At 38.9% G+C, this 23,481-nt stretch overlaps 1 protein-coding gene across 1 annotated transcript in view; it reads left to right on the top strand.

Annotated features, from left to right (window-relative positions):
* cip2a (cellular inhibitor of PP2A) overlaps positions 1-23,481 on the top strand; it is a 50,292-nt gene that overhangs the window by 24,875 nt on the left and 1,936 nt on the right. Inside the window, exons 14-21 of the mRNA XM_048541269.2 lie at positions 3,510-3,628; positions 9,458-9,638; positions 11,005-11,079; positions 15,638-15,748; positions 16,188-16,384; positions 17,500-17,613; positions 17,753-17,835; positions 20,569-20,708. Coding sequence (XP_048397226.1) covers positions 3,510-3,628; positions 9,458-9,638; positions 11,005-11,079; positions 15,638-15,748; positions 16,188-16,384; positions 17,500-17,613; positions 17,753-17,835; positions 20,569-20,708 — 1,020 coding nt within the window. The remainder of the gene's footprint in view (positions 1-3,509; positions 3,629-9,457; positions 9,639-11,004; positions 11,080-15,637; positions 15,749-16,187; positions 16,385-17,499; positions 17,614-17,752; positions 17,836-20,568; positions 20,709-23,481) is intronic.

Below are 23,481 nucleotides of genomic sequence, written 5' to 3'. Positions count from 1 at the left end.
CAAATCCGGGCAGGGCTTGTATAGTTGATAGGGTTCCAGGGAGTGTTATCAATCAAAGGGACCTTGGAATGCAGTTTCATAGTTCCTTGAAGGTGGAGACAAGGTAGTTAAGAAAGCGTTTGATATGCTTGCCTTCATTGGTCAGTGCATTGAGTATAGGAGTTGGGATGTCTTGTTACAGCTGTACAGGACATTGGCTAGGCCACTTTTGGAACACTGCATTCAATTCTGGTCTCGCTGCTATAAAAAGGATGTTAAAATTGAAAGGGTATAGAAAAAAATTTACAAGGATGCTGCCAGGATTGGAGAGTCTGAGCTATAGGGAGAGGCTGAATTGGCCGAGGCTAATTTCCATGCAACTTCACAAGCCCACAGCCACTCAACGACAAATACTCTCACGGATTTAAAAACTCCATTCCCACAACATGCAGAACCAACATGGTTCACAAAATACTATGAAACAACTGCCACAAACATTACATCGGACAGTTAGGTAGGAAACTATCCTTATTTTTTCGCTATTCATTCATGGGATGAGGATGTTACTGGCTAGACAGCATTTATTGCCAATCCCTAATTGCCCAGAGGGCAGTTAAGAGTCAACGACGTTGTTGTGGGTCTGGAGTCACATGTAGACCAGACCAGGTAAAGATGGCAGTTTCCTTCCCTAAAGGACATGAGTGAGCCAGATGGGCTTTTCTAACAATCAACAATGGATTCTTAATTCCAGATATTTTACTGAATTCAAATTGCACCATCTGCCATGGCAGGATTTGAACCCAGGTCCCCAGAACACCAACTGGGTCTCTGGATTAATACTGCAGCAATAACACCACAAGGCACTTGCCTCCCCATCGGAATACATGAACATCAGCCAGCAGCAAAACGCCATGACGGACTCTCCTTAATATCGGTACACTCAGACAATGAAGGCCATCAATTTAACTGGGACAAGGTAACCATTGTCGCCCAAGCCAAATATAGACATGCACCGGAATTACAGGAAGCATGGTTCCCTGCCCGTAATGCAATCAACAAACATATAGAATTGGACCCTGTATACAAACCCATACAGATCAAAACCGGAAATGACACTACTCACCATAACAGACTAAACAATATAAATTCCAAGCGGATGAGAATAACATTGCTTCATTGGAGGCTGCGCTGATGATGTCACCTAGCATGTTGACGAAATGTCTGAATGAAAGCGAACCAGCTCAGTGAGCAAGTCAACAACCTCACCCCAACCCAAGCTACAGATCTTTGCCAAAACTTTAAAGGTACCGAATAGACTTACCAAATATTGGAAACCAGGTAGCTGGAGGACCTGTGGACTCTGGGAATTTATGGAGGCAGAAATGGTATTTGTAAGAGCAAGTGGAATAGTGTTTTAATGGGAAATATAGAGATAAAAAACTTCTGGAAATTGTATGCCAAAATCATGAACACAGGCAACAGGGCAGGTACAACCGTGGCTCTTTAATGAATTAGACTGAAGATTCTCAAGGCTTTACTGTGTCTGAACCCTTGAATAGTTAATTCAAAGCGAAATCATGTAATCAAAGTAAAAGAATTGTGAAATTATGAAAGAGTAAAATAAAAGAGTTTATTTTCAATTTTAATTTCCAACTGTAGAAAGAAACCTGACAAACATAATTTCAGTCCCAATAAGGTGTTTAACAATAAATAAAACTAACCACATTGTCAATAATTAATTCATTCCTTAATGGATAAATCCTAATATTTTCTGGCATGTTTAGTAATTACAAGGTAAACTGGTTACAAAGTTGTCAGGACTCACTTGCTATGGAGTAAATCAGACAACTTGTGGTGTCCAAAACATACATTGAAATGGAAAATCAGAAGGTTGTTTAATTTCTCCCTCTACTTTTTAAAAAAAAGTCTCTCTCACTCAATCAGTATGGTGCTGGCGATGCAAGCATTCAAACATATGAAGGATACAAGGTTGAAGTAACTGGCCACTGGATGCACCCACACGGCTTTTGGGGTTGGGAGTAATTAGCTGATTTGAGGATTGAATAGTAGGAGATCATAGGAAAAACCCGAGTGTTTAGGTTGGTCCTGCAAGGAATACTCCTTCCCCCTCAGCTTTCTCTATTAGGCTTCATATTATTTCTAAAGTGCCATGACACAAATAATTTTAATTTGTACTTCATAGCAACATATTTAGATAAAAAGAAACCTTAGATTCCTCAAATCAGGCCAGATAGTTGACCACTTTCTTTCTGAGAGATCTTTTGTTAATTAGTTTAACAAGGTTTTTGGACTGGGAGATATTTTTTGTTGTGAAGATCACCAGGTGTCAGTGTTGAGACACTTGATTCCTCCTGATATATACATATCAATGACCTAGTCCCTGCTGAACTAGTCACACTTAGCAGATTATATGAAATTTGTGAGGAGGATAGTGGAGAACTTCAAAAGGACAGATTGAACTGTAGGCAGTGGCAAATGAAGTTTAGTGTGGAGAAATGTGATATGATTTATTTCGGTAGGAAAAACATGGAGAGATAATATAAAATGAAGGCTACAACTCTAAATGATGTGCAGGAGCTGAGACGCCTTTCTATATGTGTAAATCATTGAAGACGACACCACAGATTGAAAAGAGTGTTAAGAAATCATTACTTAAGTGAGGCTTTATCAATGAGGCGTACGTACAAGAGGAAGAAAATTATGTTGAACTTGAGTAATGTGAGAGTTTGGCTTCAGCTAAAATATTGTATCCGGCTTTGGGTACTTCGGAATGATCTGAAGACTTTCAAGACAGTGCAGAAAAGATTCATAAGATTCATTCCAGAGGTGAAGAACTTTTATTCGAAAGAGGGATTGGAGAAATTGTGACTATTTTCCTTGGAGAGGAGAAGCTGAGAGGAACTTTTCAAAGACATGAGGATATTGGTAGAGTCTGTAGAGAGAAACTCTTCCCTTGGAGTAAAAAGGTTGAAAGTAGTTTAAAGTAATTGACAAAAGCAACATGAGGAAACTTTGTGTAACATTTGATTAAGGTCTGGAATTCACTGCCTGAAATCGGTAGAAGCGTCTTAAATTAGAGTATTGAAAAGGGCCTTAGTTTGTTATCTGAAAATCAAGAATATGGAGGGCCACAAGGAAACAGTGAGGAAATGGCAATAGATTAATTTCTCATTTGGAAGGCAGGTGCAGACACGATGGGCCGAATGACCATCTCCTGTGCTGTAATAATTTGATCTGTGATTTATTTCCAGCATTAATCTATTTCTATTTCACTTTGAATCTCTTAAACAGGTTCCTCGTGAGCCATCTGCTGTGATTATTCTTGTACATGTTGACCACCCCACTTTTGTAAAGAAATTCTTTGTAAATTGTTTGTTATATATAGTTTTCATAATCCTGAATCTTTGCCATCTTATTTTTGCCTTTTCAAGCGGAAAAAGAGACAGTTGTAAATTTTAATAACTAAGCACGAACTTTATGGTTATGCAGTTTTTAAAATACTTTTGCAGGATCAACGACTTACTTCATTTTTATCGTTTGCTTTGACATCCGAAAATAGAGAGCAAGTACAGTTTGCATTAAAGATCCTGTTTGAGGCAGCACCTTTGCCTGATTTTCCTGCTATAATGTAAGTGTTACAAGTGTTGTTTGTGTAGTGTGATCTCCATGACCGTGCACCATCAGTTTGATAGCCAATGCAAATTAATAAAAATATACACTGTAGACTTCAGTTGCATTTTACAAGACATCACTACAGCTAAAATATAGGGCACAGGAATGGCATACAAAGCTAAGGGGTGCACTCTCCCGACACTGAAGAATAAGTGTTGAGAAAGTAAGGGTAAAATAATGATTTCAGTCTTACGAAAAGTCAATTTTCACAACTGATTGCAAATATTGTGTATGAAGTCATCTGTTTGAGGGATAGATTTAGGTATTGACTTCGCTTGCCCAGAGTGAGCACTGATGAATGAACACTTTACAAGAAGCTTAATGTTGGGATTTTCTTTCCTGACATCTGATTGCAAATAGATTTCAGACGTTGAACGTGGAGTGCTTCTGTTTGCTTTGTTTGATGTCAACAGGTTTTCAAAATCTCTTGCCCTTAAGTAAATAATGAACCACTTCCTGGTAAACTTTGATCCTTGATCTTTGTTCTGAGACAACTTGTGCTCTTTCCATAGTGTTGAATAAGCCCTGAAGGATGCTGAGCTTGAGTTTACCAGGCGATGATGGATTTCATCATCCTTAATGGTATTATTGGAGAGGATGCTTCCAAGATATTAAATTTCTGTACTGAATATAGGGGTCTGTTGTTGACCATGACTCGAGTTGAAGTTTGTGGTCATAAGTAGATTTTTGCGAGACCTCTGATTCTTCACACTTATTGTCAGGCAACATTGCTGGAAGCTAGGATAAAGTAATCAACAAGCAGCATTGGGAGCACGGTCATTGGCAAATCAAAGTTCACTGAATGTCTGTTCAGTAACCTTTGTGCAATGATGGAAGGGTCTAGGCCCGAAACGTCAGCTTTTGTGCTCCTAAGATGCTGCTTGGCCTGCTGTTTTTATCCATCTCCCTACTTTGTTAGCTCTGAAAGAAGGAATTCCTCCTCATCTCAGTCTTAAATTGGCAGCCCTTTATTCTGAGACTATACCCTCTGGTCCTAGACCATACTATGAGGGGAGCATCCTCTCAGCATTAAGCCTGTCAACCCCTTAAAAATCCTATGTTTTTCAATGAGATAAACTCTCATTTTCTTAACTCCAGTGAGTTGAGTCCCACCGCGTGTAGCCTTTGCTCATAAGGCAATTTGTCTATACCAGGGATCACCTCGAGATCCTTCTGTTAACTGCCTCAAATAAAGTAATATCTTTGCTTAAATGAGGGCAGCAAAAGTTCTCACAGTACTCGATGTGTTCTCGCTAGCACCTTGTACCTTTGCAGTACAACTGTTATACTCCAACCCCTTTGCAATAAGAGCTAACATTCCATTAGTCTTTGGTTGCTAGCAGTATTCTGTTTTGTGCAGAAATATCCCCAAATCCCTTTGTGTTGCAGTTTTGTGCAGTTTTTCTCTATTTAAATAATGTGTTCTTTGTTCCCCTTTCTTTCCCCAACTTTAATGCGTGTGGCAAACAAAATAAGATCCTTCAGGCCAGCAAGTTAAGCCTAACAACTCAACTTGGCTATTACAGGATTGGTGAAATTTAGCCACGATTTCAACCAACAGTGTCTGTCCCTGGAAGTGCCCTAGATTCAATCTTTGTGCAGTGTTGTTCTTAGAAGTGCTTCCGGTATTGAATACTTATGCAATTTTCATATGTTTCATATGTGACATTATTGATCCTTTAGAAAATTTTTAATGTCCAACGTTGGTTCCACTTCTGGAGTCCTGAAGTCTGTAGTTTATCTTCTTTTCAGAGGTAGCTCCCCTGATCCTTGTTACATTCAGTGTTGGCTGTCTGTTTGAAACAGCCTGTTCTACAATTTACCCCTTTTACTTCTCTAGACAGTCTTAATTTCCCGTTTGTCCTGAGGCAGCAGGTTATCAAGCAACCTTACCTCCTGTCTCCCAGGAGCCAGCTTGTTTATGTCTCTTTGACACCTTCTTCCCAGAGATAGCTAATCAGCATATTGCTTTTAAAAACCTTTTATAACAGTCTGTTCTTGTCCCTTTCATCTCTGGAAAACGTTTATTCCGGAGTCATTGCTGAGTCTTTCGTTCCATGAAGTTAGTAAAGTTCTCAAGTTTATAGTATCTCAGTACTCCATTTGCCTACTTACTTAACCTATCAATGTCTCTCTGTAAAACTGTTCGTATCCGCAGACAACCTGCCTTTCCACCTATTTTTGTGGCATCAGCCAATTTAACTAAAGTACATTCATTTCTATCCTTCAAGTCATTAATATTGTTACTGATACTGACTCAACTCGACCAGTGTTGTTGGGGGTTTCCAAGATGAAAATCTTGGCAGGAAATTATTTCTGGTGACCAGGATTGGATGCTGACATAGCCGGTTTGGTAGGGCAGTGCCCAGAGTGCCAGCAAGGACAAAAATTCCCACCAGCAACTCCCTCACATTTGTGGGAATGGCTGGGTAAACCCAGGACACGGTTACATCGAATATGCTGGTCCTTTCCTGCATTCTCGTTTTCGTCGTTATGGGTGCCCATTCAAAGAATTTGAACATGCATAGAATTCATTTGTTAAACAGGGGGACAATGGTTGAAAAGTTCTGAGCATCTTTTGCATTACATGATCTCCCAGAGTTGTTGGCCACGGACAACGGGCCTCCATTTACCAGCGGGGAATTGAGTATTTCTTAAATTCAAATGGTATTCAACCTGTAAGGACAGTTCCATGCCATCCATCATTCAATGGCCTAGCAGAAAGGGCAGTCCAAACTTTGAAGGTAGGCTTAGGGAAACAGCCTACAGTGTCACCCAGTACAAAACTGCCCTGGTTCTTGCTTGATTATAGGACCATCCCTCATGCACCAGACAGCTCCAGGGGTGTTGCTAATGGGGAGAAGACTCCACTGGGTTAAATCTGATCTTCCAGACCTGCGAGGGGTGGGTGAAATGGTGTCATGACAACCACTGCTGACACAAGACTCCTCAAAACAAGAAAGGCAGTTTCCTTCAGGAGAGGAAGTTTGGAGTCGACATATGGAATGGCCCTGCCTGGGTGAGAAGCATGATTGGCGCAAGGCCAGGTGCTGTGACATACAAAGTTTTGGTAAGAGAGGCGGTCCTGAACAAGCAAGTGGACCACATGAAAGCTACAAACTTGCAAATGGAACTAGACCAAAATATACCCAGCCCCTCAGAACATCCAGAAACCGTGAGTTTTCTCCTCTCCACCTAGTGTTGAAGAAATCTCTGAGGACAAGTTGGACATGGCAGATGTCCAGCCTCGATGCTGTTGCTGCCTGAAGAATAAGATGACTTTCTTGCAAGATGCTCCAAGCATAAGAGGTGGGTGACAGTCTGGAACGTGCACAGTTATCTGAGGCAGAGTCAGAGGAAACCAGACCTCGTGTGAAAATGGCCTGGGAGTACCAAATGAATAAGGAAGGGGCCTGAGTCCTAAGACTTAAACGGGACAGATGTAGTGATTAGAATGAGGTCAGCCAGGTGGTAAGCATAGAGTGAGTGATCGGGGCTGTTAACCTGGTCTAATCCTGGCTCACAGATATAAACAGACTGTCAGGGTTTCTGCTCACTCAAGGAGCCGGTTCTGAGCCAGCTTGGTCAGTGTCATGTACTATGTATGTGTAAATAAAGGATGACTTGGTGACAGGACACTTGCCTTCATGGAGTTATTTTAAGTTACTTTGATGAATGCCTTCTGCAAGTCCAAATACAACATGTGTTGGTTCTCATCTGTCCTCTCTGTGATTTCTCCTCCTGACCGTGCAAAGCTTACATGGCTGACAAGAATGTGCGATGCAGCTGGAGCCTTTCTTGATGCTGTTAATGACGGCATCTGATGACATGCAAACGGTGAACAAGAGTAGGTTATTCTCCGCCTTCTTGGGTCGCCTTTTTCCTTATTAGATCATGGCTGATCTGACTATAACTTCAAATTCACATCCCCACTTACCCCTCATGACCTTTCCCTCCCGCTTACTAAGAACCTATGCACTTCTGCCTTAAGACTTTATTCAAAGACTTTGCTTATGCCACCTTTTTCGGATAAACTTTTGTCTCCTCTCTGTTTTAAATGGATAACCCCTTAACGGTGATCCCTACTTGTAGATTCTTCTGTAAGGAAAAAATGTTCCTTCCAGTTCATCCTGTCAAGACCTTTTAAGCTTCTATACAGTTCAATCAATTCACTTCTAACTCATCTAAACTCTAGTGGAGATAAGCCTCGCATATTTGGCCTGTTCTTACAGAACAACCTGTCCATTCCATGTATTAATCGACAAACCTTCTTAGAACTGTTTCCCATGCAGTTACATCCTTCCTTAAATAAGGTAACCGGTGCTGTACACTGTGCTTCAGAAGTGGTCTCATTAATACCTACATAAGTGCAGTATAGCTTGCTTCATTTTATTTCTTTGTAATAAATGATAATATTCCATTATCTTTATTAATACTCACTGTGTCTTCATGCCAGTCTCTTTCAAGTCATGCACCGGGTGTCTAGATTCTCCTGCATCTACAATCTCTCAACATTGAGACATCGGGTGTCTAGATTCTCCTGCATCTACAATCTCTCAACATTGAGACATCGGGTGTCTAGATTCTCCTGCATCTACAATCTCTCAACATTGAGATTAACTGTTTGTTTTTATATTTACTGCCTCAATGAAAAATCTCCTCTTACCACATTTGTCATATTTTACCCGATCATTTAAATCTACCTCAAACTTTTAACAACATCATTATGTCATCATCTGAATTTTCTCTGTCATTCTATCTTTGTGTCATTAGCAAATTTGACAACTATACCTCCAACTTGGAAGTCATGTATGTTGTAAGCTATTAAGGTCCCAGCAATGATGCCTGTATTATACCAGTTATTATATCCTCCCAGCTTGAAGAAACCATTATGCTTTCTGTCCTGTTAGCTGGAATGTTTTCTTTCTTTCTTTGTCAATATGTTACCCCATACACCACAAGTTTTTACTTTGTGCAATAATTTTTGGATGTGGCACTTTGAGTTAACGTTCTTCTCCATCCCACAGTTTCCTAACCCTTTGAGCACACACCCCAACTTAGGCCAATAACAGCTAGGACATAACAATATTTTAGACGCTGGATATTAGAAGTTATAACAGAGTGCTCAAAATATTCAGATTAGAAAGCATCTGTGGAGAGGGAAAAGTAAATTATATTCTGGGTCACTGACATTTATCAAGTGGAGAATAGTTGCAGTTTGCAAGCCTTAAAAGGGACAAAATTTTACTTTATCTTTTAATGCACAAATTATGCACAAGTAGTTTAATTTATGTGTAATTAAGTGCAAACTGCATTGCAAAGTCCAGTGGGAGTTTAATGTGAATCCTGCAGTGTGAGTCCATTCCGTTTTCTTCGAAGCACAAGTGTACCACTGTTACCTCAAATCATTCACAGTACCATCTATTGAACTAAGCTGGGGTGTGGGAAGAGCTTTGGGATTTATGATTTTGTGGTTTAATTTTACTGAAATAAATGATTTGGGTGCTTAATTGCCGTTGAGAAATGATCTTAGAATGCTAAAGCTGTTACAAGTTGAGTAACATCACTGAATTTATTTTGTTCCAGAGTAAATTTTGATTTTAAGTTTAAAATTGTTGTAAGATTTCGAGTGTTAGAACTTGTATGTCACAATTCATAGAAATTTCATAACAGTTATAAAAATGTAAAGTTCCTTTACCAAAGCAAAATGAGAATGTGTGCTGTCATGAATATAGTAGAGATTGAGAAGACCTTTTATATTCATGCAGCTTTTTATTCTTTTTAGGCTTGGCGAAAGCATTGCTGCCAATAATGTATATAAACAACAAAGCGCTGACCGTGTAATGAAAAAAGTTCCAGTCCATCAGCATTCAACAAGCATCGTCAAATCAAAATGTTCAAGTACAACCAATGTTGCCAGATCTAATATCCATGAGTTGATTGATAAATTGCAATTAGGAGTGGAGGTTTGTACTGCATGTTCGTTGGACATAAAAGTTATTTGTCAATCACCTCTAATGTTGTGCTCAGATCTGATTGATTGTTGCTAACACTTTCCCAGAGGGCACTGGAGATGCTGTTGAACCATGATGTATCACATCTAATCTTTCTGTTTAGTCATGAGATGTGGATATTGCTAACAAGACCAGCATTTATTACTTGTCCCTAGTTGTTCTTGAGAAGTGAAGAGCTTCCATCTTGAATTGATGCAGTCTGTCTGGAAATAGGAAAGTAACTCCATGATTTTGACCCTCTGATCAAGAAAGAACATTGATATATTGCCGGGTCATGATAATTTGTGATGTGGCGGAGGTGGTGTTCTCATGTGTCAGCTGTCTTTGACCTTCTAGTTGGTAGAAGTTGCCAGATGGCAGGTGCAATTAGGAAAAAATGTGTAATGGTATAAATACATCCATATTTGAAATGGTATTGGAATGCTAGTCAGGTGGGCAGCTTTGTCTTAAATGGAGCCTCTTGAGTATCAGAATTGTATGGAAAATTTGAGAAAATATTTTAATCACTTATTTCTTGAAAATGTAGTAATAATAAACTTTATATTAACTGGCACCTATGCGACCAGGAGTGTGACGGTTGATCAGATATTCTAGATAATCAAAAGGTTCACATAATTACTTTAAGAACATGCACTAAAGAATAGAAATGTCATGCAGGGTCATACATGTTACAGTTATACTTTATTTACAGTATAGATCACTTAAATAGTAATGCTGCTTTGTCATAAATAAAACTGACTGGCAGAGAGCTTTTTCATTTGCAATCTCAACTGACTACTCGGACATCGTGGCAGGATGCATATTTGAGGAGATATTGATTCAAAATTGAGCCAACTGTTGATATTCATGTGATCATACAATTGAGCAATAAATATATTTACACTGAGGTAAATAAATTTTTTTTAAAAACTATAGTAATTGAACAGAATCATATAGTAAACTTCATGGTATCTGAGATATATAATTTTGCAGGGTTATTGAGCATTCCAGTTAATAAGGTGCTAGTTAAAACAATGTTTGCTGTATTTAAAACTGGCCTGAAAGCACGAGTAATAAACTTATCTATGATACGGTTATAATTTAAAACAAAAACAGAAATTGTTGGTGAAACTCAGTAGCATCCGTGGGAGAAACCAGAGATAACATTTCAAGTCCAGTGACTCTCTTTAAGAACTCTCTTATAATTTAGGTTTTATTGCCAGTTGTTTTATGTAAGGTATGAGTGGATATAAAATAGTTTTTTTTAAGCATTTTGCTAATAATCCTGTGATTCTTTTTAATTTAAAATTTAATTTTGTTTTTACTTGGCTTAATAAAGGTGAAGGAACAAGTCAAGGATGTGAGACTGTCTGATGTAATGGATGTGTATGAACAGAAGCTTTCATCTCTTGCTGTAAGTATCAATTAAAAGTTGGTAAGTCTACATGCTACAAGCTATACAAACCAGAATCTCTCTATTGCAGAATGATGCCTTATTTTAAGAGTTGGGAAACAACTTTTAACATTCAGAATACGTTAAAATTTCCTCTTATTGTGCATTTTCTTTAACAGGATGTTTTCTGACAACAGAAGACTAGATTGTGAAGGGATTGTTGAACTGTTCTTTTGTTTGTTGCAGCAGTTGCACTTTAACAGCAAAAATGAAAGATCTACCTCTTCCTTTATCAATGTGTTTTGTCACATCCTCAAAGAATTCAGTAAGGCTCGTGAGACATGACGTGCCCCTCAGAAAGCCATGCCGACTCTTTCTAATCAAACTGTGCTTTTCCAAATAATCATAAGTACTATCTCTCAGAATCCTCTCCAATAATTTGCTCACCATAAAAGGAAGACTGATTGGTCTGTAATTCCCAGGTTATCCCTATTCCCTTTCTTGAACGAGGGAATAACCTTTGCAACTTTCCAATCATCTGGTGCTACTCCAGTGGACAGCGAGGAAGTAAATATCATTGCCAAAGTCACAGCAATCTCTTTTCTCCCTCCCTGTAGCAACCTTGGGTATGTACCATCTGGCTCGGTGCTTATCTATCCTCTTATGACCTTTTGGCACATGTAATTGGAAGTAAACTTCATAAGAATATTTTGGTTCGAAACAAAATACTAGTGCAGTCTGGATTAGGGTAAAGAACGAGCATACCTTCTGTTACCAAGCAACATGAATGAAACAACTTGGCTTGAGCTATTTGCAGTTCAACAACCAACTTTAAATCAAGTGGCTCAATAGTTAAATAGATAATAGTAGAGCCTCTTCACACAAGCCTAAAATTAAGTGTTCTTTGTTCTTCTGGGGTTATGTGATATTTCAGTTTTTTTTTCTGGATTATAAGTACAATAGGTCAAATTTATCTGTTTTGCTTGTAAGACAACTTTCTTATTTGAAATTAGGGAAGCAGCTTCCTTTTTTCAATTTGCAGTTTTATATGATGCAACATACTTAGTTTTGGGGATACTTTTGGATATTGTTGTGCATAGTTTATCTGTAATTTTGTTTTGTTATGTTTGCACATGTAGGTGGGAGGGGTGCACCAAAGGTATTGTCTTTGTGATGAAGTTCTGTAAAATATTTGTGAATTGGAAGGCAGAAAGCTAGAATTTTTTTGTGGAAAAAAAAAGGAAGAGGAATGTGTGACTGCTTTAAAGAGGTAAAGTGCTTTCCTAAGCTTTGTGATTTATACAGAAAATGTGTCTAAGCGGCTGAAGGGGTACAGACAGTTATGAAATTGAAACATGTATCAGTTGGTTGATAATGTAATAACTTTTAGGCTTGTTTTGATGTTTTGGCAACTAGCTTTTGGTAACTAGGTCCCACTGAGGCAAGGAAGGGATGTTAAAGTGAAAGAACCTTGGATGACAAGAAATGTGGAATGTCAAGTCAAGAGGAAGAAGGAAGCTTACTTAAGGTTGAGGAAGCAAGGATCGGACAGGGCTCTAGAGGACTACAAGGTAGCCAGGAAGAACTGAAGAATGAACGACACTGAGGCATTTTATACTTATGTGAGGGACAAGAATATGGCCAGAGTGAGGGTAGGGGCTGATCAGGAATAGTGGAGGGAACTTGTGCATGGAGCTAGAGGAGGTGGGGGGGGGGGGTGGTCCTCAATGAATACTTTGCTTCAGTATTCACGAGTGAGAGGGACCTTGTCGTTTGTGAGGACAGCATGAAACAGGCTGATATGCTTGAACAGGTCGCTATTAGGAAGGAGGATGTGCTAGAAACTTTGAAAAACATGAGGATAGATAAGCACCCTGGGCCAGATGGTATAGACTCAAGTTTACTACAGGAAGTGAGAAAAGAGATTGCTGTGCCTTTGGTGATGATCTTTGCATCCTCACTGTTCACTGGAGTAGCACCAGATGATTGGAAGTTTGCAAATGTTATTGGAAGGCATCTGAGGAAGGGTCACTGGACCTGAAACGTTAACTCTGTTTTCTCCTCCACAGATACTGCCAGACCTGCTGAACTTTCCCAGCAGCTTTGCTTTTGTTCCTGATTTACAGCATCTGTAATTCTTTTGGTTTTTACTGCAAATGTTATTCTCTTTTTCAAGAAAAGGAATAGGGATAACCTTGGGAATTACAGACCAGTCAGTCTTTCTTTTGTGGTGGGCAAATTATTGGAGAGAATTCTCAGAGATAGTACTTATGATTCTTTGGAAAAGCACAGTTTGATTAGAAACAATCAGCATGGCTTTCTGAGGGGCAGGTCATGCCTCATGAGAATTATTGAATTCTTTGAGGATGCGACAAAGCACATTGATAAAGGTAGAGCAGTGCACATGGTATATGTGGATTTTAGCAAGGCATTTAATAAGGTTCCCCATGGTAGGCTCATTCAGAAAATGGGATTCAGGGAAATTTGGCTGTCTAGATACAGAATTGGTTGTCCAAAAGAAAACAGGATGGTAGTACATGGAAAGTATTCAGCCTGGAGTTCAGTGACTAGTGGTGTTCCGCAGGGATCTGTTCTGGGACTTCTGTTTGAGATCTTTATAAACAATTTGGATGAGGAAATGGAAGGGTGGATTAGTAAGTTTGCCGAAGACCTGAAGGTTGGTGGAGTTGTAGATAGTGTGGAGGGCTGATGTAGGTTGCAACAGGACATTGACAGGATGCACAACTGGACCAAGAAGTGGCAGATGAAATTCAACCTGGAAAACTGTGAAGTGATTCATTTTGGAAGGTAGAATTTGAATGCAGAATACCTGTACATCTGTAGATCCCTCAAAGTTGCGACCCAAGTTGATGGGGTTGTTAAGAACGCATATGGTGTGTTGGTTTTCATTGATAGGAGAATTGAGTTTAAGAACCATGAGGCTATATTGCAGCTCTGTAAAGCCCTGCTTAGACCACACTTGGAATATTGTGTTCAGTTCTGGTCACCTCATTATAGGAAAGATGTGGAAGCTTTAGAGAGGGTGCAGAGGTGATTTACCAGGATGCTGCCTGGACTGGAGGGCAGGTCTTATGAGGAAAGGTTGAGGGACCTAGTGTTTTCTCATTGGAGCGAAGAAGGATGAGAGATGACTTGATAGAGGTGTACAAGATGTTGAGAGGCATAGATAGATTGGATAGCCAGAGACTTTTTCCCAGGGCGGAAATGACTATTACTAGGCGCATAATTTTAAGGTAGTTGGAGGAAGGTATAGGGGCGATATCAGAGGTAGTTTTTTTACTCAGACAGTGATAGGTATGTGGAATGCCCTGCTGGCAGTGGTAGTGGAGTCAGATACATTAGAAATGTTTAAGCGACTCTTGGACAGGCTCATGAATGATAGTAAAATGTAGGGTATGCAGGGTAGTTTGATCTTAACGTGGGATAATAGGTTGGCACACCATCATGGCCCAAAGGGCCTGTACTGTGCTGTACTATTCTATATTCTAGCTGGAATCGGCCAATTAACTTAAACCAAACATTTAGCGATTGAAAGCCAATTGAATTTAAATCTGATGGTTTTGACAACCTCAGACCAATGCTATTGTAAGAAAATTGATACGTCATCCAAAGCATATAAGAAGAGGGTTTTTTGAAAATGGGTGTGTGAGTGAACCACTATCTGAGAAATAATCATTGAGCTCTCACAAGAAATCACTGAGCTCTCTAAGAAAACACCATTTGTCCATCTTCTAGCTAAGAATCCTCGCAGAAGACTTCATAGAGAAAACAACCCTGGCAGCCGGAGTAGCGGAAGAAATGCGTTTATGACTTGAATTGTAGCAGAAAGGCATGTAGACTTTGAGAGCCTAGGGTTTAGATTAGACTAGATTCCCTACAGTGTAGTATATTTTCTTATTACTTGGGTTTATATAAGTGAGACTTGTGTTTATTGGAACAGCATACCAGTAGAATTTAGCTCAGTTAGGGAATGGAAGTTAAAGGGGAATTGTTCAGTTTGTTAGTAATTCTATTAATTTGTTCATTGCTTGGGTTAAATAATAAATTGTTGCTTATAAAATGAATATCAGGGATTTCCTTTCATTTAATCTTCCCTTCTCTGTAATAGTTTAACAGATTAGGCGTGGTGAGGTGAGCTTCTCTAGGTGTATCATGTTTAAATATTAGAAGGGGACCTCTACTCTTGCTGTACAAATTGGGGTTTATGTTTTGATTGGGTTCAACCTCTCCTTCCTAACAATCTATAATTTATTCCTTTTCTTCTGCGTCGTGTTACCAATGTAAATTGAGGACATGCCACTTGAGCCTCCTGTTTCTGTAACATTACAAAGTGATACTGTTCAGCTAGAAGTGGCTGTCCCATCATTTATTCCTTTGCATTTCTCCCTTCACTGGTGATGGGGTGTGTCAGTAAAGTGCAACTTTACATATCCTTGCTTCATATATGCATTTGATTGATGGACTTTGGAGCACCACAGTTATTTTTTCTGAAATGTGTTTCAATATTAAAAATGTTTAGCATGAATATAATTTAAGATCAACCTATTATTTTGCTTAGTCCAAAGAAAACCGTTTACAGGACTTACTGGAAGCCAAGGCACTGGCCCTAGCACAAGCGGATCGTTTGATTGCCCAGTACCGTTGTCAGAGAGCCCATGCAGAAGCAGAGGTATTTTGACTACATCATAAAAATCATCCTAAAACATGCTATCTTGTCTTCATTCAGTTTTTGATTTCAGCTTCTTTTGATTTGTTCTCATAAATTGCATAATTCATGATTTTTAATAGAAAGATGTTGACAGGGATAGACTAATTCACTGGTTGTAATTTTTCTAGTTTTATGGATTTATGAAGTAGTGCAAGACAAGGCACAATTTAATGGTTTCGCCGTGCTAATATCTATGAAATGGAAAGTAAAAAGATAATCAAATGTGAAATGTTAGTACTATTAGAAATCTCTTTCACAGCTGAAGTTCTTTTATTAAAGGGAAATGAACAGCAACGATCAATTATTAAATATTTTTGTAAACATTTTATAGTTAATCAGTTGTATGGAATTTATCCTGAATTGTTACATTTTATCAATTATTAGGATTTTATTGTTGTAGGCACGACAGTTGGCTTCACTTCTAATGGATGCAGAGAGAAAAAATGAAGAACTTGATGGAGTACTGAAGACCCAACTATTGGAATCTGACCGTGCCAAGGCTGATATTCAAGAGCTTTATCAGCATAATTGTAAACTACAGGCTATTTCTGAAGAGCATGAGTCCTTAAAAGTTACCTCAAAAAGTCTTGCTCAAAAGTAAGGTTTAGTAATTTCTGATTTTGTTTTGAGCAGTAATCCTTGGCTGTCATGGTGCAGACATAATAGGCCAAATGGTCTCCTGCACTGTAATAATTCTGTGAAAAATAAATTACAGCAGTGGCATCATGTTCATAGACAACTGCTCTTTTATGGCACAACAGAACATTAGTTTTGCTAGTACAAATGAGTTTAGTTGTATTTAATGGAAATCATAGAGTTCAATGCAAGGCTTCCACAGAGCAATATCCTAGGCCCACCTGTTTTAAGCTGCTTCATCAGTGATCTCTGTCCATCATGAATTCAGAATTGGTGATGTTGCTGATGATTATGCATGCAAGATTCAGCACCATTGTGACTGTTCAGGTACTGAAGCCGTTTGTGTCCATATGCAGCAAGACCTTGACAATACCCTGATTCTTACCACTCAAATGTCATTGCAATGACAGTCTGCAACAGGAGAAAAACATGGCATTACTATCATTGAATTTTCCCACTACAAGCACCTTGTAGGTTATCATTTGAGCAGAAATTCAGTGGTATGTAATCCATCTGCAAGGCTTAAGCCAGGAGTGTGATAGAATAGCCCCTACTCGCATAGATGGGTTCAGCTCTAACAGCATTTCCTTCACTGATTCAGTGGTACCTATGTGTACCATTTAAGACATGTTGCTGTAATTCACCAAATTTCCTTTGACAACACCTACCAGTCCCATGAACTTTATCGCCTCAAAAGTCAACAGCAGCAGATGCCGAGGAGCACCATCAACTGCAAGGTTTACTCCAGGCTCTGCACTATCCTAACTTGCAATTATATTGCCATTCTTTCACTAGACAAAATCCTGCAAAACCCTTGACTTTGGGTGTTTCTACACCCCAAGGTTTGCGGCGGTTCAAGAGGGCAAGTCAACACCACCACCTTCAAGGAAGCCGGGGATCATCAATAACTGCTGACCTAGCTGATATGTCCCCATTCCATAAACAAATTAAAATAATTGCACTTCAGTAACTTAATTATATATTATATAAAGTGTATTTTTCACTGAATAACTTCTTGAAAATGTATTCCAAAAATCCAATTCCAGATTTGTATTTTTACATAAATTTTATTTTAGCCTTGAGACAGTCAAAAGGGAACTTGAAGAACTACAGACTGAACGTAATACCTTAAGTAAACAAAGTGAGCTGCTCAAAAGGCAGGTTGACACCCTTAAACAACAGAATGATAGGTAAGTCAACATTTTTAACTTTGATTATATGTATTCACTGAATTCAGTAACAATGGCTTTAAGTCATGCATTTATCAAGTGGATTTTGTTCTTAGAAAAATCACAAAACATCTTGTTTTTTTCATTTTCTGAATCTTAGATGCCTTGCTCAGTTGTCAGAGATGGAAGCACAGAAAAATGATTTGTGCGTTCAGTTAAAGGAAAAGGACACTAAAATATTGGGTATGCCTTTTGGTTTATCGCTTATTGATGATTGTGCCTTCTGCTTCAACATTTATTTATTGTTTGAACAGAAACCTTGAATTGTGCAAGTATGCTTGAAATAGCCGATCTCATCAGGGGTATAATGTAATTAGCCTGATTTATGAGGTTGTTGGCCTGCTCGCCTCAGTATGTTTTCTGATTGCGGTTGCTTTATACAATTGATAACTTATTACTTTGCTTCCTGGTTTCAGAAATTTGTATGATTTTATTGAGAACTTAAAAGGACGGGAAATAGTGGGAAAAATTAGAAATAAAATTCCAGCTATCTTAAGGGCATGTAATTTATATTTGAATTGCGCTTTCTATTTTGTGGATTTGACGTTCCTTAAAATTTAAGCAGATCGCATAAGTTTACAACTTACAAAGTGTTGCCCTTTACCCTGTTTGATGTTTCCTCCTCCAGTTGAGTGCAAACAAACTTTAAAAGTTACATTGCAACTGATACAAGCCAGTTCTGGAAGAAGGGATTCTTAGAAGAGATCACAATTCAATTCATTATACAAATGTTAAAAAAAAGCCAGCCGTATAACATGTACTCATTTACTGATATGTACTTTGACGTGCAATTTATACATAAATCACAGTGCACATTTTTCTAAAAATACTTCGTTACCCAGAGAAGTCAAGTTTTGAAAGATTGGGAGTTTATTACAGGTTTTGTTGATGTAACTGGAGTGTTTTTTTTAAATAAGTCATTGAAAGTTCATTGTGGAGCTTCTTAAACAAGGCTTCCTAGAAATTACACAGCTGGTGATAACTGCCTCCTTGGCTGTAAATCCTGCTGGAACTATATTGAATTGATTTGATTTATTATTGTCACGTACCAAGATACAGTGAAAAGTATTGTTTTGTGTGCTAACCAGACGTAACCTACATATGTACATCAATGCAATAGAACAGAATGCAGAATACAGTGCTACAGCTATAGAGAAGATGCAGAGAAAGATCAACTCCAAGCACATGAGAGGTCCATTCGTAAGTCTAATGAGAGCTGGGAAGAAGCTGTTCTTAAATCTGTTGGCATGTATTTTCAAACTTTTGCCCAATGGAGGAGGATGGATGACAGTATAACTGGGGTGGAAAAGGTCTTTGATTACGTTGGCTGCTTTCCTGAGGCTGCAGGAAGTGTAGATGGAGTCAGTGGAAAGAAGGCTAGTTTTTGTGATGAACTGGGCTATTTTCTCAACTTTCTGTAATTTCTTGCGTTCTTGGGGCAGAGCAGTTCCCATTCAAAGCTGAGATGCATCCAAATAGGATGTTTTCTATGGTGCATCTATAAAATTAGTTAGAGTTGTTGTGGACATGCTGAATTTCCATAGCCTTCTGCTGAAGTAAAGGCATTTTTAACAGTGGCGGACTTGGAAAGATTCTTGTTTTATTGGTTCACTTGGTGTGTCTGCTAATAACATCCTGCCTAGCTGATCTCTCATTATTGAAAAGAAAATCCTTTACATTAGTTCAGGTTGAAACCTATTCATCCTTTTGAAAGGGGATTGAAAGAGCATCTTGTGTTTGTCCCTCTTGCACAAGCTGCCTCTGTTTGACTTTAGAGAATCTTACATTAGTTATTTGACAATGTGTGCTAGGCCCTCAGAACCACAGACTATGCAACATCCTACACTTTATCCTTTTGCCTTCAAGAATAGCCAATGGCCAGGGTTTTCTTTCTTTACAATACCAATCTGTGAAGAAATTTTCTTCATTCAGTCTTTTCCTGAAGCGTGTATGTGTGTTTTGAGGCTATATGTAGGGATAAACGTTTATACTTTTGTATTACTGATTGCATGTTTATTGAATCAGTTTTGTTTTGATAATAAACCCATAATTTTGTTTATTAAGAAAACAAGTTGATGTGTCTTTTAGTTTAATACCTGATAAGATATTTATCATGTTGATAACTGGGAAAAGTATTCTACTTTTATGTTGCAACTGTCATGGAGAAGTGGGAGAAGTAACAGTGCCCTCCAGCCTCAGTCATAACAACATATTTGTGTATCTTGTAGCTTCTTGATACTATTTTCTTTTAATGCAACAAATAATCAGTTAAGGACAGGAATGCAGAATGATTCTCATTAAATCACACCTCTGCAACTACTTTTTGCCCCTAAAGATAAAAATGATTGTGAATCTAACTAATTTAGCACATCAGCAATTGTGAGTGGCAGTGCACATAGTTTCATGATTCAATGCTAGCTTAAATAATTCTGACTAATGTCCGAGAGCAGTTGTTCTTATTTATTCATGAGATGTGGGCATTTGATGCCCCTCCCTTCTTGCCCTTGAGTAGGTGGTGATGAGCTGCTGCCTTGAATTGCTGTAGCCCATTTGATGTAGCTAGGTAGACTCCTAATGTTGCTTGTTCATGGAGAGACTGACTGGACCGGGGGGGTAGAATAGTATCGGTACTAATATTGAATTAAGAAACAAGCTAACTTGAAGGTATAGCTGTAGAAAAGAAGAGGCCAGTAAAGAGCAGCTCAAGTACAAGGTTCCATTTAATCATTTGTACAGTTTGCATCATGATGGACTGGAAAATCTCAAGCACCAGGTTAATTCACCACCTCTTTACATGTGAAACTGCTTCACAGTGGGAAAAGGGCATCAAATACAAAAGAGAATAATGAATTGCAATATTTTCACTTTGCGTATTAATCTCAAGCCACTAAATTATTTTTCTCTAATGTTTGCCAGGTTTAGAACAAAAGCTCCAGGCACAACAAGAAAAAACAAAGCTATCAGAGAAGGACAAAGAGAACCTAGAAGAAGCTGTTGACGTTCTCCAAAAGGAGCTTAGCAAAACGGAAATAGCCAGGAAAGAGCTCAGTATTAAGGTAAATGATGTCTTTAGAATGGTTATTCAGTCTGCCTTTCAGGAGATTAGAGAATTGCATGTAATGATCGTGATAACTAGTTTGGGGTTATACAGAGACATTGCATTAGTCTGAAAAGTACAGAGTTATCACAATGATGTCTAGCTATTTGATAGTGAAAGTAAATTTCTGATTACAGGGGATGCAAATCTGTTTGGAGGAGAGACCAGTGTATCGGATTTTTAACCAAGAGAATATAAGCTGTTTTACTGCCTTGTGTCTAAAATCTAATTGGGGATGTAAAGTGGCTGCTTTGAACAATAGTATACCCAAAAAGAGGAGAACATTTCCTAACCACTGCTTTGAACACAGCCAGGATGGTTTGATAAATTCTCTCTCAATTTTTTTGGATAGCTGCCCCTTTCCAAGTTTGAGCTCATGTCCTAATTCTGTGTAAATTAGCATTCAGACTTAAGAGCCTTAATAATGCTTGATGAGTGCAATTGAGAAATCCTTTAATATGATATGTTCTTCTGAATTTGGATTATAAAAAAAATTACTGTGCGACTTGAGAAATGGCACATGATGTTTGCATGCCCTTGTACTTCTACATGGTAGAGTTTGCAGGTTTGGAAGGTGATAGCCACTCCCCTGGGCTCCTTTGCTATAGTGCATGCTTAAATGGTATACACTGCTGTCACTCTGCATTTATGATGGAGGGAATGGTTAAGGAGGGTTGTCTTTAGGCTGCCAGTCAAGAAGGTTACTTTGTCTAAGATAGCCTTGAGCTTCTTCATAGAATCTCTACAGTGTGGCAGTAGGCCATTTGGCCCATCGAATCCACAACGACCCTCTGAAGAGAATCCCATCCAGAACCACCCCGAACCTTATCCCTGAATTTCCCATGGCTAATTGGCTTAGCCTGCACACTATGGGCAACTTAGCATGGCCAATTCACCTGCACATCTTTGGACTGTGAGAAGAAACCCACACAGACAGTCCCCTTAGGTATAGAATTGAACCCAGATCCCTGGCATTGTGAGGCAGCAATGCTAACCAGAGCCATTGTGTTGCCACACTCTCAAGAGTTTATTTCATTACCCTCCTGACTTGTGCTTTATAGATGGCAAATAGGCTTTGGGAACCAAGACGTGAGTTGCTTCCAACAAAATGAACTAACCACTCACAGAAGAAGAGCCATATTCAACTCAAAAGATCACTTTGTTTCCCCCACCACAGATGCTGCCAGCCCTGCTGAATTATTCCAATGCTTTCTGTTCTAAATTACACCAGAAATTTTATTTTTAATTGACAGCAAAATTGATTTCACTTAATTACTATTTAGCTTTCTGAAAAAGTACATTTTTAACATTTTGCATATAGTCAAGCGTTTGCCATTTAACATACTTTTAAACCAAAACTCTGCAAGATATTGAGCAATGTTTCATTCTGTTTTCAGTTTGTAGTAATGTTCATAACGTCACCCAGCCTACACTTAGCAGAACACCTACGTTCTGCTCGCAAAAAAGACCCTGAACTACTTGTTGCCTGCCACTTTAACACGCCATCCTGTTACCTGGCCAACATGTCTGTCTCTGGCTTGCTGCAGTGTTCCAACAGAGCTCAGCGCAAGCTGGAAGAACAGCACCTCATTTTCCCCTTGGGGATCCTACATCAATAATTTTAAGGCCTGAACTCTCCCATGTCCCAGCCCCCTACTCCATACACCAGGCCTTGTTACCACATAGCCTGTTGTTACACGCCACCTGTTGTTTGTCACTAATAGTCCTCATTAACAACTATTCACCCTTAGCCTGATCATTATCAACTCCTTGTCCAACTGCTCTTCTCTCTGTTTAGGCTCTATTCAATCGTTTACTCCCAAACCCATCCCCCTCCCTTTTTTCTGCATATAAACTGACGTTTTCCCAGCTGCCATCAGTTTTGAGGAAGGGTCACCGCACCTGAAACGTTAACTATGTCTTTTCCTTCACAGATGCTACCAGACCTGTTGAGCTTTTCCAGCAACTTTGTTTCTGAAGCTCATGGATGATTTGATTACATTTATTGGTTTGGGATTTCTGGGTTACATCGTTTTCTTTTTGCCAGTGCAATTGATCAAACAATGCACAAGACCAAGGAGTTTCAAATGCCTTTGCCAAGGCAGAGATTTTAAGAGCAGGAAAGTGATGTGGGAACTATATAAAATGTTGGTTCGGCCACAGCTAGAATATTGTGTGTAGTTCTGGGATCTGTATTATTGGAGGGATGTGATTGCACTGGAGAGGGTGAAGAGAAGATTTACCAGGATGTTGCCTGCGTTGGAGAGTTTTTGCTGTGAAAAGTAATTGGACAGATTGGGCTTGTTTTCCTTGGAGTGGAGGGGACTGTGGGTGACATGATTGAGATATATAAGATTGGAGGCATGGACAGCGTGAACAGGAGGAAACATTTCATCTTGGTGGAGGAATCAATGAATGAGGGAATATATTTAAGGTAAAGGGCAGGAGGTTTAGAAGAGATGTAGGAAAATGTCTTTTTTTTCCACAGAAAAGGTGTTGGGAATCTGGAACTCACTGTCTGTAAGAGTGGTAGAAGTAGTGACTCTCATAACGTTTGAGAAATATTTTACTTGCAGTGACAAGGCATACAAGTGCTCAAAAGTGGCCAAGTGTTCAAAAATGATATTAGTATAATCGGGTGCTTGTTTTTGATTGATGCAGACGAATGAGCTGAAGAGCATTGTTCCATGCTGTAGAGCTTTACGACAATGACTTGAATTCAAATGCATGTC

Source organism: Stegostoma tigrinum, chromosome 12, assembly GCF_030684315.1.
Source record: "Stegostoma tigrinum isolate sSteTig4 chromosome 12, sSteTig4.hap1, whole genome shotgun sequence".
Classification (NCBI taxonomy): domain Eukaryota; kingdom Metazoa; phylum Chordata; class Chondrichthyes; order Orectolobiformes; family Stegostomatidae; genus Stegostoma; species Stegostoma tigrinum.
The sequence above is the reverse complement of the archived record's forward strand: the minus strand, read 5'-3'. Positions and strand labels throughout refer to the sequence as shown.